Source organism: Microtus pennsylvanicus, chromosome 2 (assembly GCF_037038515.1).
Source record: "Microtus pennsylvanicus isolate mMicPen1 chromosome 2, mMicPen1.hap1, whole genome shotgun sequence".
In the NCBI taxonomy this organism is placed as follows: Eukaryota; Metazoa; Chordata; class Mammalia; order Rodentia; family Cricetidae; genus Microtus; species Microtus pennsylvanicus.
In genome coordinates, this window is record NC_134580.1 from 67,546,699 (window position 1) to 67,561,630 (window position 14,932).

General features: G+C 43.9%; 1 protein-coding gene across 1 annotated transcript in view; it reads right to left on the minus strand.

The window, feature by feature from the left end:
* The window catches only part of Ptprj (protein tyrosine phosphatase receptor type J), a 161,946-nt gene that overhangs the window by 23,456 nt on the left and 123,558 nt on the right, over positions 1 to 14,932 (minus strand). The window contains exons 6-10 of the mRNA XM_075961257.1: positions 12,103 to 12,369; positions 10,809 to 11,066; positions 7,752 to 8,018; positions 6,592 to 6,861; positions 5,215 to 5,505 (exon numbers count right to left, since the gene is read on the minus strand). Coding sequence (XP_075817372.1) covers positions 5,215 to 5,505; positions 6,592 to 6,861; positions 7,752 to 8,018; positions 10,809 to 11,066; positions 12,103 to 12,369 — 1,353 coding nt within the window. The remainder of the gene's footprint in view (positions 1 to 5,214; positions 5,506 to 6,591; positions 6,862 to 7,751; positions 8,019 to 10,808; positions 11,067 to 12,102; positions 12,370 to 14,932) is intronic.

Below are 14,932 nucleotides of genomic sequence, written 5' to 3' on the forward strand. Positions count from 1 at the left end.
AAACAAAATATTTCAGGACAAAAACAGATTTAAACAATACGTTGCCACAAACCCAGTCTTACAAAAAATACTAGAAGAAAAATCACAAACCAAGGAAGCCAACAACACCCATAATAACACAAGCATCTGACAACCCTTCACCAGCACAACTCAAAGAAGGGAAACACACAAACTCTACCACCAGAAAAATGACCGGAGTTAACAACCACAGGTCATTAATATCACTTAATATCAATGGACTCAATTCAGCTATGAAAAGGCACAGATTAAGAGAAAGGATACAAAAACAGGATCCAAAATTCTGCTGTTTACAAGAAACACACCTCATCCACAAAGACACACATCTACTCAAAGTAAAGGGTTGGGAAAAGGTTTTCCAATCAAATGATCCAAAGAAACAAGCGGATGTGGCAATACTAATATCTAAGAAAATTGATTTCAAACTAAAATCAATCAGAAGAGATGGAGATGGACACTTTACACTCATAACAGGAACAATTCATCAGGAGGAAGTCTCTATCCTGAATATCTATGCCCCTAACATAAAAGCACCCACTTATGTAAAAGAAACATTACTAGAACTCAAAGCACACATCAAACCCCACACTCTAATAGTAGGAGACCAATGGACAGGTCAACCAGACAGAAACTTAACAAAGAAATAAGAGAACTATCAAATGTAATGAACCAAATGGACTTAACAGACATCTATAGAACATTCCACCCAAAGAGAAAAGAATATACCTTCTTCTCGCATCGCATGGAACCTTCTCAAAAATGGATCACATACTCGGTAACAAAGCAAACATCCACAGATACAAAAAAATTGTAGTAACCACCTGTGTACTATCGGATCAACTTGGAAAAAAAGTTAGAATTCAACAACAATTCTAACCCCAGAAAGTCTACAAACTCATGGAAACTGAACAGTCAACTACTGAACCACCCCTAGGTCAAGGAAGAAATAAAGAAAGAAATTAAAGTCTTCCTTGAATTCGATGAAAAAAAGAAACATCATACCCAAACCTATAGGACACTATGAAAGCAGTGCTAAGAGGAAAGTTCATAGCACTAAGTGTCCACATAAAGAAAACAGAGAAAGCACACATTGGAGACTTAACAGCACATCTGAAAGCTCTAGGAAAAAAAAGAAGCAGATTCACCCATGAGGAGTAGGAGACTGGAAATAATCAAACTGAGGGCTGAAATCAACAAAATAGAAAGACAGAAAACAATCCAAAGAATCAATGAAACAAAAAGCTGGTTCCCCTATCCAAACTAATCAAACAGCAGAGAGAGAACACACAAATTAACAAGATCAAAATGAAAAGGGGGGCATAACCACAGACACAGAGGAAATTCAGAGAATCAGTAGATCTTACTACAAGAGCCTATATGCCACAAAACTGGAATATGCAAAAGAAATGGACACTTTTTTAGATAAGTACCATATACCAAAATCAAATCATGACCAGGTGAACAGTTTAAATAGACCTGTAAGTCGCGAGGTTAGAAGCTGTCACCAGAAACCTCCCTACCAAAAAAAGCCCTGGACCAGATGGTTTCAATGCAGAATTCTACCAGAACTTCCAAGAGGAGCTAACACCTATACTCCTTAATGTATTTCACAAAATAGAAACAGAAGAGTCATTGCCAAATTCCTTTTATGAAGCTACAGTCACCCTGATACCAAAACCATACAAAGACTGAACCAAAAAGAGAATTACAGCCCAATCTCACTCATAAACATCGATGCAAAAATTCTCAATAAAATACTAGAAAACCGAATCCAAGAACACATCCAAAAAATTATACATTATGATCAAGTAGGCTTCATCCCAGAGATGCAGGGCTGGTTCAACATATGAAAATCTATCAATGTAATCCATCATATAAATAAACTGAAAGAAAAAACCATATGATCATTTCATTAGATGCTGAAAAAACATTTGACAAAATTCAATACCCCTTTATGATAAAGGTCTTGGAGAGATTTGGGATACAAGGTTCATTCCTAAATATAATAAAAGCAATATACAGCAAGCCGACAGCTAACATTAAATTAAATGGAGAGGAAACTCAAAGCCAACCCACTAAAATCAGGAACAAGAAAAGGCTGTCCACTCTCTCCATACTCTTCAATATAGAGCTTGAAGTTCTAGCAATAGCAATAAGACAACATCAGGGGATCAAGTGGATTCGAATAGGAAAGGAAGAAGTCAAACTTTCATTATTTGCAGATGATATGATAGTGTACATAAGTGGCCCCAGAAGCTCTACCAAAGAACTACTACAGCTGATAAACACCTTTAGTAATGTGGCAGGATACAAGATCAACTCCAAAAAAATCAGTTGCCCTCCTATATACAAAGAACAAAGAAGCAGAGAGGGAAATCAGAGAAACATCACCTTTCACGATAGCCACAAATAGCATAAAGTATGTTGGGGTAACTCTAACCAAGGAAGTGAAAGATCTATTTGACAAGAACTTTAAGGTATTGAAGAAAGAAATTGAAGAGGATACCAAAAAATGGATGGACATCCCTTGCTCTTGGATTGGGAAGATCAACATAGTAAAAATGGCAATTCTACCAAAGGCAAAATTCTTCACAGATATGGAGAGGAAAATAATCAACTTTATATGGAAAAACAAAAAACCCAGGATAGCCAAAACAATCCTATACAATAAAAGTACCTCCAGAGGCATTACCATCCCTGACTTTAAACTCTATTACAGAGCTACAGTAATGAAAACAGCTTGGTATTGGCTCAAAAACAGAGATGCTGACTAATAGAATAGAATCAAAGACCCAGATATTAATCCACAAACCTATGAACACCTGATTTTCGACAAAGGAGCTAAAAGTATACAATGGATGAAAGAAAGCATCTTCAACAAATGGTGCTGGCAGAACTGGATGTCAACCTGTAGAAGAATGAAAATAAATCCATATCTATCACCATGCACAAACCTCAAGTCCAAATGGATTAAAGACCTCAATATTAATCTGACCACACTAAATCTGATAGAAGAGAAAGTTGGAAGTAGTCTACAACACATGGGCACAGGAGACCACTTCCTACATAGAACCCCAGTAGCACAGACAATAAAAGCATCAATGAATAAATGGGACCTCCTGAAACTGAGAAGCTTCTGTAGGGCAAAGGACACGGTCATTAAGACAAAAAGGCATCCTACTGATTGGGAGATCTTCACCAACCCCACATCAGACAAAGGTCTGATCTCCAAAATACATAAAGAACTCAAGAAACTAGACTTTAAAACTCTAATTAACCCAATTAAAAAATGGGGTCCTGAACTGAACAGAGAATTCTCAACAGAAGAAGTTCAAATGGCCAAAAGACACTTAAGGTCATGTTCAACCTCCTTAGTGATCAGGGAAATGCAAATCAAAACAACTTTGAGATACCATCTTACACCTGTCAGAATGGCTAAAATCAAAAACACCAATGATAGCCTATGCTGGAGAGGATGTGGAATAAGGGGAACACTCATCCATTTTTGGTGGGAATGCAAACTTGTGCAACCACTTTGGAAATCAGGGTGGTGGTTTCTCAGGCAACTGGGAGTCAACCTACCTCAGGACCCAGCAATTCCACTCTTGGGAATATATCCAAGACAGGCCCTCATACTACAAAAGCACTTGTTCAACTATGTTCATAGCAGTACTATTTGTAATAGCCAGAACCTGGAACCAACCTAGGTGCCCCTCAATAGAAGAATGGATAAAGTTGTGGCACATATACACTTTAGAGTTCTACTCAGTGGTAAAAAACAATGACATGTTGAATTTTGCATGCAAATGGATGGAAATAGAAAATACTATCCTGAGTAAGGTAACCCAGACCCAAAAAGATGAATATGGTATGTACTCACTCATAAGTGGATTCTAGCCATAAATAAAGGACATTGAGCCTATAATTCGTGATCCTAGAGAAGCTAAATAAGAAGGTGAACCCAAAGAATAACATATAGTTATCCTCCTGGATATTGGAAGTGGGCAAGATTGCCAGACAGGGTTTGGGAGCACGGGGGTGGGGGTGAGGTGGGGATAAGGGAAGATGGGGAGAGAGAAGGGAGAAGGGGAGGATGGGGAGAGCTGAGGGAATGAGATGGTTGGGATGGAGGAGGGGTGGATGCGGGAGCAGGGAAGTAAGTATCTTAATTAAGGGAGCCATTTTAGGGTTAGCAAGAGACTTGACTCTGGAGGGATTCCCAGGTGTCCAAGGAGGTGTCCCCAGCTTGTTCCTTGGGAAGCAGAGGAGAGGGAGCCTGAACTGGCCTTATCCTATTGCCACAATGATGAATATCTTACATATCACCATAGAACCTTCATCTGGCGATGGATGGAAATAGAGACAGAGACCCACATTGGAGCACTGGACTGAGCTCCCAAGGTCCATATGAAGAACAGAAGGAGGGTGAACATGAGCAAAGAAGTCAGGACCATGAGGGGTGTGTCCACCCACTGAGATGGTGGGACTGATAATGGGAGCTCACCAAGGCCAGTTGGACTGGAACTGATGGAGCAGGTGATCAAATTGGACTCTCTGAATGTGGCTGACAGTGGAGGCTGACGGAGAAGCCAAGGACAATGGTGCAGGGTTTTGATCCTACTGCATGGACAGGCTTTGTGGGACCCTAGTCTGTTTGGATGCTCACCTTCCTGGACCTGGGGGGAGCATGGAGGACCTTGGACTTCCCACAGGGAAACCCTGACTGTTCCTTGGACTGGAGAGGGAGGGGGCGGGGGTGGGGGGAGGAGGGAAGTGGGAGGAGGTGAAAATTTTCAATAAAAAAAAAAAAGTAAAATAAATGCCTTTCTTAAATACCATAAGAGAGGTGGGCAGGAAGGGAAGGAAGAGAAGGGAGGGGAAGGGAGGGGAGGGGAGGAGAGGAGAGGAGAGGAGAGGAGAGGCGAGGAGAGGCGAGGAGAGGAGAGGTGAGGTGAGGCAAGGCAAGGAAAGGAGGAAGACAAACTAAACATGGCAACAAGCTATTCTGTGAGGTCGCAGAACACACATCTCTTGCTCTGCAGTTTCCGGCTGGATTTCTGCAGAATAAGGTAAACAGTCTGCTGGTAAAAAATACTTTAAGGGAATGCGAACACCCTAAATGGATTCTTGGGCTGCAATTCCATGCTGCTGGAGCAGCTGCTCCAGGGGTAGCCAGCTCCCTGCCACAGGGCCCACCTGTGATGCTAGTGGTGCAGGTGCTCTGGGTGGGGACTGCCATTCTTCCATATGACAAAGTGACAATGCTAATGTTGTACGAGGTAGAAAACGTCAAATCTGGTACTTTTTTCTTGCATTCTGTGTCATTCTCTGAAGTGCAGTTTTCCAGCTGTGTCATATAGTTCCAAGTGTCATTCCTGACCCCTAGCTCGAAGCCTGTATTCACGCCGGGGGGACAGGGCCACTTCAGGACCAGAAATGGCTCCTTGGGGACCATCTCACAGTGGAAGAAGGCCACTGGTGCAGGTTCTACAAAGCAAAATACAGAGCAAGGTGAGGCTCACGGGAAGCAGAGGACCTGGCCCAGCACAAAAGGAAACAGCATGGATATGCACAGGTTGGGTGGACTAAGCGATAGCAGACCATGTGACCTTATAGCTCTGGGGTTCAGTGCAGACTTCTGAGGATTAAAGGAAACATTAGTGTCAGTCCCCATGCAGCATTCTTAGAAGAGGCTGGAGAGATGGCCTAGCAGGGGGAATGCTTGCTGCTCTTCCAGAAGAACCAAGTTCAGTTCCCAGCTCCTCTTCCACCCATCCCAGCCATACTTGTTCATGTGGGGTTTTCTCTCACTTAAGGCTGAAATTATAAGAAGCCCCAGAGACACCACTCAAACCACCAAGCAAGCAAGTAGACCAGGTGGGATGTATCTAACTGAGCAAGGGTCACTTAAAGCCACAGAAGTAGTTAACCACATCATAGACAAATTAGAGGCCGAGCATCAAGCTCTGATGCCTCCTGGCCCTCACTGTCCATTCCTGCAGATCCACTCCCACTAACCCTCCAACAAATCCTCCAACACTGTGCTGTCTCCAGCCTCAGGGCCTCTCACTGGCTGCTCCCCTGCCCATAATGTGGGGGTCAAAACCCTGTGATATTCGTGTACTCGGCTCTTTACTCCCTCAGGTCTTTGCTCAGTCACCTTTCCATTTAACCTTTTCAAGAGGTATCTCACATGACACCTTAATAAGAATACATTTCCCCTTCCCTGAGTTTTCCTTTTCCCTCTTTAGCCATAGTTATCACCTAACTACCTGCTCATTTTATTTATTATCTGTTCTATTCACCAGGATGAATATTACAGAAATGGAGAGACCTCTCTAATATACCAAGTGCTCAATAAACACATGTTAAACGAAGCAATGGTAACAGCATCAATGTGTTACACACACACACACACACACACACACACACATATGCTATCAGCTGTCTTGCAGTGCTCCGTGCCACGGTTGCCAACTGCAGGCACAGTAACCCATATGCTAGGAAAGGCTTCCTGAAAGTGAGCATCACAAAGAGAAGAACAAGAACCACTAGGAACATGGGACTACTCACCCATAGAGAACAACTTCCAGCCAGGCGATGCTGTAAGAGTCCCAATTTTTGCATAGATCTCCACTGTGTAAAGGGAGCCAGGGATTAAGTCAGCGATTGTCACAGAAGTGTTTCCAGTGTTTATGACCATCTTAGTTACATTGCCACCATCTCCAGCCTTCAAGATAAGGCAGTAGGAAAACTTAGCAGGGGCTGGGTCCAAATACTTCCATAAGATGACCGCCACAGTGGTGTTGGTGCTTACTTCAATGTCAGACACATTGCTGGGCCCTTGGTTTAAAATTAAATAAACAATTAAAATGAACCACTTTGAATTTGCTATATTTTATTTGCTAAATCCAAAAGCTGCCTGGCTTTTTTAAAGACAGAATTAATATAATTAATATGCCTTGCTTCAAAAGATGATTACCCAAAAAGACAGTCATAAAATATGCATATTAAATATTCATATTAGGTGGTGGCACACGCCTTTAATCCCAGCACTTGGGAGGCAGAGGCAGGTGGATCTCTGTGAGTTTGAGGCCAGCCTGGTCTACAGAGTGAGTTCCAGGACATCCAAGACTGTTTCACAGACAAACCCTGTCTTGAAAAACCAAAATAATAATAATAATAAATTTAATATATATTAAAGTCTGCAAAGAATTTAAGGTGTTCAGGCTTCTTTTAAGCTTAGCATGTATATGCCAATATTTTACTTCACAGAGAGATGGGGGAGGGAGGGAGAGAAGCAATAGAATTTCCAACCTCCTTTTGGAACCTGACTAATGAAGAAGGTAAAGCACATGACAAGCTATCACTTCCACCACCTATCCCATCTGGATGCTAAGGAAGTCCCTCTCTTTCACGGTCACAAGACGAGACCCTCATGGGAGGGTTCTTCAGTGCCGGCAGGACAGCAGCTCCCTAAAATGTCTCCATTCTCATATGATGTAACTTTCTGCTTCCAGAGAACAGTTCTGTGTTCACACGGCTCCAGCCACAGCGCCCACAAGAGCTGAGGAGCCTTTGCTGAAATTGATATTTTTAAGTTAAACAGCTCCCATATCAATCTAAAACCCAGAGGCATAATCTACCCCTTCTCCATTCGTTACTGTACTTCCTCCACATGAGAGACAGAAAAAGCACTCCCTCTGCCCACCCCCGACCCCCACAAGACTCACGTGTATACTGGGCAATGGAGCTGGAGTCACCTGGGACCTGGCCCAATTCTGGAGAGATTGTGACATTATATAAGGTGCCTGGGGAGAGGTCCTTTAGTGTGGCGGTTTTCTGAGAAACGGTGGTGTTGCTGGTATTGTGGGGGCTGTGTTCAGACGCCAGAACTATGTGGTAGTGGTACCCAGAAGCACTGTCTGTGTTCTCCCACTTCAGCTGTATCTCACTGGTGCCAACACTGACCACTTGGATGTCGATCACAGCACTGCGGTCTAGTCAGAGAAAAGAAAGAAAACTATCTAATCATGATTCCAGCTTCATCTCACAGTGTCTGTCAAAAGAACCAACTTTTTGTTAGCCAACTCGCCAATGAGTTCAGGCCCAGTGTACTAGTAGAGGTCAGGGCTAGAGTGAAACCCTACTTTAAAAAGAAACAGTGAGTTCACAAAGGTCAAACTGTGTGCCTGGTACCCATGAAGGCCAGAAGAGGGGGACTGGATCCCCTGAACTGGAGTTAAAGGTGGCTGTGAGCATGCATGTGGATATTAGGAATCAAACCCAGATCCTCTGGGAGATCATTCAGTGCTCTTAATAACTAGCCATTTCTCCAGGCCCATGGGATTCTAATGTGTCTGGCCTGTGATACTCTGTCAAGCTATGTACTGTGAATGGGTACACTTTTTATAACTAAATTGTCTCTGAATAAAAAGTGTGTTTGAAGATGGGTGGTGGTGGTGGTGGCGCACACCTTTAATCCCAGCACTCGGAAGGCAGAGGCAAGGCGGATCTCTGTGAGTTCAAGACCAGCCTGGTCTGGTCTATGGAGTGAGTTCCAGGACAGGCTCCAAAGCTACAGGAAAAACCTTGTTTCAAAAAAACAAAAGAAAAAAAAAGAGTGTGTTTGAAGTTGAGTGTGAAAGCTGAGGCAGGAGGATTTCAAGTTCAAGGCCAGCTTGAGCTCCACAGCATGACTGTCTAAATAAGTGAGTTAAGTGTTGGTTTGCTTGCTTTTCACCATTTACTCAAAAGAGTGTGTTCATATGAGCTGCCCGGCACACTAAGGAGGAAAACAAAGGAAGAACTTTATAAACCATAACATGCTTACATGATGGAACCTTTCTCTAAAAGCAGGAAGGTCATGCTAGCTATGGGGAGTATCATTATACACACAGGGCAAAACGTTCAAATAAAAAATAAAATCATTTGTAAAATTATGACAATGTAGACAAAAGGTATGGCTGTGCGCACAGACAGAAAAGAAATTCAATCATATGAGAGTAGTTAAGAGTTACATATGCTCCTTCCCTTTAGCATGGTAAATAAACACAGCATATTATTTATCATTAACCATCTGTCAATGTGCATTTTGGCAGTGCTAAATATATTCCTAGTATTGTATAAACATTACCATTATCACACTCAAAATGTTTTCATCATTTTTCAACACAAAATCTGTACCTCCTTTGCAGCACTACCATCCCGTTCCCTCTACCCGAGTTCCTCTCTCTCTCTTTGAACCTACCTATTATAGACGCTGTGTAAACTGAAGCATAAGTACCTGTCTTTTAGGGGTGTGATGACACACACCTTTAACCCCAGCATGCAGGAGACAAAGGCAGGAGGATCTCTGTAAACTTGAGACAGTCAATTCTGTTTCACACATTGTAGGCCAGCTAGGGCTGCATACTAAGACCCTGTCATTAAATGTAATAATAAAATTATCTTTCTGTGTGACTTATTTCACTTCTAATATTTACAAGATTACATCTATGTTGCAGCATACATGAAGATTCACTCTCTAAGGCAGAATGATATTCTATTATGTAAAAACAAAGTCATATTTTGTCTATTTGTGTGCCAGTGGGTGGTGGGTGGTTTCTATCTTGGGTTTCTGTGAATGAACAATGGTGTATAAACAGCTATTTGAGATCCTGCTTTCAATTCTTCCTGAGAGATACCAAGAAGTAGAAAACTGGATCAGGAAACATTTGTTTCCCTTTTTCTAGATTGCCTTTAGTGCTGTTCAACTACATCTGAGGAATGAAGACAACGATTCAATAATGGACAGTTGCCCTAAGTATCTGGGGCGTACACCAAGCCCTCTCGCCACCTATTCCAAGGAACCGACCACTAACCACACACAAATACAAGGCTGATTTTAAATTACGCCATGAAATAAACATTGCCAGACATGTTGGCACATGCCTTTAATCAACACTTGAGAAGCAGGCTGATTTCTGTAAATGCAAAGCCAACCTGGTCTACAAAGTCAACGGGGTCCAGGCCAGCCAGAGCTACACAGTGAAACCTTGTTTCAATAAATAACAATAATAGGGGAAATATTCACAATATACAGATTAAGTGAGGAGAAAGCAGATTATAAAACCACACATGAACCAAGACAGCAGGTTTATAAAGGATAAATATGTATGTTTGTGTACATCTTAAAGTAAGTGCCAGGGAGCTGGCTATGGTAGCACGTGACTCTAATCTCAGCATTTGTGAAGTGGAGTTCAAGACAAATCTCAGCTGCATAGTAAGTCAGAAAACCACATAAGACCCTATCTCAAAGCCGGGCGGTGGTGGCGCACACCTTTAATCCCAGCACTCGGGAGGCAGAGGCAGGCGGATCTCTGTGAGTTCGAGGCCAGCCTGGTCTACAAGAGCTAGTTCCAGGACAGGAGCCAAAAGCTACGGAGAAACCTTGTCTATAAAAATCAAAAAAAAAAAAAAGACCCTATCTCAAAAGGGGGTGAGATGCTGGTAAGATGGCTCAGTGAGTAAAAGCACTTACCACACAAGTCTGACAACCTGAGTTCAACTCCCAGAACCCAGAGCAGAAGAGAACCTGGAAGTTATCCTCTGCCCTCCACACATGCAGCGTGGCACCTAACTGATAGGCTTACATATGATTCTTCATCACTTTATTTTTGTACTGTCGCTATCACCACAGTCATGAAATGTTTTAAGATTCGTTTTATAAAAAAAAATATATTTTGAAAACAAGACATCTATAAATTATGCCGGCTTCCTGTAAGAAACATCAATATCAGGATGCTTACCAGTTTTGCCATGAACTGTTCTGGATGGCCCTTCAGTCCCATCTGGTCCTTGTGGAAATATTTCAAAATGATAAGTGGTTCCAGCCTTTAATTCTTTGATGGTAAAGCTCTGACTTCCAGTTGTATAACTGTTACTCTTATTACTTCTCTCCTGTATGGCAAGGATCCTAAATGACTGTGAGTCTTTGCTTTTCCAAGTCAAACCAATTTCCCCGGTGCTGACATTTGTCACATGGAAGTCAGAAACCGGACCAGGGGCTATGGAAGACAGTGAGGACGATTAGATAAAGAACCTCCATCTCCAGGCATGGTACAGTAGTGGCACTGTCCACAATACCAGCACTTGAGAACATAAGACAGGAAGATCTCGAGTTCAAGACCAGCTTGGACTATAAAAACAAAAGTATAAACAGAGCGGCCAACCCTCATAAGAAGCTGACCTGTTCTCCCTTTTGCTTTTCCTGGAGCACCAACTGCAGAAAAAACTGGTGCTTCTGGCTAAAGAAAGATCACTTGGCCACAGAAGGTAGACACCATGTCAGTCACTAGTGACAGGAAGTAAGGATTCCCAAGCTCTGAGGATGAGTGCTGGCCATGGCTGGCTGCTTTATCTTGAACATGTTACTCCAAAAGGTCTAATCTCACCTCTGTCAGTTCCCTGCTGAGATGCCAGTCCACATTATCTTGATCATGGCTTCCACTTCCATAAAGTAAGACTAACACCAACCATACCACAAGGATGTCCAAGCTCTCAGTGACACAGTGCAAAAGCATCACTGAGCAAATGATTAGGGCCAATCAATGATCACTGTGATTACATCTCACACCCTGAGGGGCAAATGAGGCCCTGTGGCGCCATAGGCAGTGCTCAGCATTCCTCACCTTGTACTGAGACCTGGCACATAAGCTACAGAGTGCTGGCTAGTTTTTAATGTTAACTTGACAGAACCTAGAGTCACCTGAGAAAATGAAACCTCAGTTGTATAATTGCCCAGACTGGCCTATGGCCACATCTGTAAGAAATGGTATTGATTGGTGATTGATGTGGACAGGCCCAGCATACTGTAGGCATGCTGTATTTGGGAAGGTGGGCGTGGGTTGCTTAAGAAAACCAGCTGAGCAGTCAGAAAGCTAGCCAAGCAGCCGCATTCCTCCATGGGTTCCCTGAGGAGTGGATTGCTTGCTACCTAGCAGTGTAACCTGAAGTGAACTGTTTCTTCCCCCAAGTTTCTCTGGTTTTACCACTACCACAACAGAAAAGCAAACCAGACAAGATACCAGGGAGTGAACTTACAAGTATACACTTGGAGGAAGCCTGGTGTGCCCTCGATGTGACCCAGGAAAGGACGTACTGTGATGTGGTATAAGGTGCTCGAGCTGAGTCCATAGATGACAGCCTCAGTCTTACTGACAGTTTGATTGACAGAATTAGTCCCCCCAGCCACATGTATCTTGTAGGTGTAGGGAAAAGATGACCCATCATTATACTTGATCTTCCAGGTCAGGGTCATGTTTGTGGCACTGATGTTCACAGCTCTGATGTCAAAAACCTGGCTGGAATCTTTGAAGACACAAGAGGAGTAAAAATAATCAGAATGGTCAAGTCAGAATGAGAAGAGAGTATCAATCGGGACCTGTCGCTGGTCCTGCGGAACACATTTAGGTATTGGTTACCCTCATCATCACCTCACCATGACCAGAAAAGTATGTGGGTCTCACCAAAGCTGGGCATCAGTGGAGAATACACAGCCTGGCCACCTCACATCACAGATGCTCTGCATTCAGTCTGGGAGCAGACCTCGAAAGATACTAAGATTCCAGATCAAACAAAAGTATGAACTTTCACATGTGCTGCCCAGGAGATAGGGGAGGATGAGCCAGAAAATTCCTCAAGTACACATTCACCCAAGAACAGACACTAGTCATCATGAATTACAGGGAGCTAGCTGGGCTCTACCAGTCAGTATACCTGAGGAAAGCCACTGAGCTGTGACACGGTTACCCACCCTAACCTTACAAAAAGACAATGTGAAAACCAGATGTCATCCAGTTACTATGAAATAAGCTTTCTGTACACTGTAAAGATGTGACTTTGCCAAAGTGTCTTCTGATTGGTTTAATAAGGAGGTGAGTGGCCAAAAGCTAGGCAGGAAGAGGTTAGGTGGGACTTTTGAGCAGAGAAAAAAGAAGAGCTAAATCTAGGTGTGGGGGAGATGGCAGAGGAGATGGAGAGGAAGCAGGACGTTCAGGAGAGGTAAAAGCCACAAGACATGGCAGCATGTCTATTAATAGAAATGGGTTGTTATCAGAGCTAGTCAGAAACAAGCCTAAGCTGAGGTCAAGCTTTCATAATTAGTAAGTCCCTGTGTCATTACTTAGGAGTTGGCTGGCAGGACAGAAAAAGACTTGTTACATCCAGTTATCTACTCTCCCAGCCCATCCTGTCTTTCCTCTGCCTGTCCTGTGCTTCAGGAGACTGTACCCTACATATGGCATCACTGGACACCTACCACATGGCCTGTGAACACTCTCCACTAGTGAATGAGATGGGTAGGATCCCGACAGTTGGCTGACGAGAATAATCGGTCTTACATCCTACAGTTTCTGCTTTCACCAGGCTCCAGAAAAACTATCTGCTCCCTCACTCCAGCTCGGGAGGTAGTCATCCACCAGCCACTTAATCCTGACCCACTTAACCAGTCACGTGAACAATATCAGATGATGTGTGTGCACACATGTGAATGCACACATGTGTTGGAAATACGGGGCTTGTGATCCAGGGCTATCCTTTATAAATATTTAAACCGTTTTTAAAACAGAGTCATAAATCTATCAGAGCCCGGTGGGTGAGTAGCCTTGCCACCACCACTCCCACAATTCCCTTGACTTCTGCCTTCATGTCCCGGGTCTGTCATCTGTATTTCTGATCAGAACACTTCAACAGGAGTCCTCTCTCCATCTACCCCACCTCCACTTATCCAAGACCTACCATCCTCCCTGTAACAGACCCTCCCTCAGGACTGGATGTTAAAACCGTGCTCCTGCCTCCCAATGTCCTCAGCATTTAGAGGACAGCAGGATGGGCAGTAGCCATGTACCACCTGTGCAGTAGCCATGTACCACCTGTGCAGTAGCCATGTACCACCTGTGCAGTAGCCATGTACCACCTGTGCAGTAGCCATGTACCACCTGGGCAGTAGCCATGTACCACCTGTGCAGTAGCCATGTACCACCTGTGCAGTAGCCATGTACCACCTGTGCAGTAGCCATGTACCACCTGGGCAGTAGCCATGTACCACCTGGGCAGTAGCCATGTACCACCTGTGCAGTAGCCATGTACCACCTGTGCAGTAGCCATGTACCACCTGTGCAGTAGCCATGTACCACCTGTGCAGTAGCCATGTACCACCTGTGCAGTAGCCATGTACCACCTGGGCAGTAGCCATGTACCACCTGGGCAGTAGCCATGTACCACCTGTGCAGTAGCCACGTACCACCTGTGCAGTAGCCATGTACCACCTGTGCAGTAGCCATGTACCACCTGGGCAGTAGCCACGTACCACCTGTGCAGTAGCCATGTACCACCTGTGCAGTAGCCATGTACCACCTGCGCAGTGGCCCCACTCCCTTTCAAAGCGGCACCCAACATTCTTGGTGGGAGGAACTGCTGCAAGTCACTCACGTGAGAGCCAAGGGTCAACACCTCCTCACCCAGCAAAGCCATTCATCAAGCAGACACACAACATTTAACTGGGGACTCAGAATTCATCACCAGATCTAGGGTGGCCCCACACCTCCTGGATGCCAGCTTGTCTTCTGTCCTTGCTCTTCCAGCCTTCACCCTCACCCACTTAAGTCTGCTGACCTAGGGCAGTCTTTCTAAATATTTTCTGCTAAGTCAGTGCACACCAAGTCCCTGAGAGCTGCGAAGCTGCGGTCTGTTCCTGAGGTCAAAGGGCCCACAGGCAGGTGTTTCCATGCATGTTTATCTCAAGCCCCCATCCATATGAAAAATCTCCAAGACCAGGAACCACACATCTCCTTATTCCATCATTAGTACCAATCACAAAAGCTTCCAAATACTGAACTCAAGAGAAGGAGCGCCTATGAATCACAGCTAATGA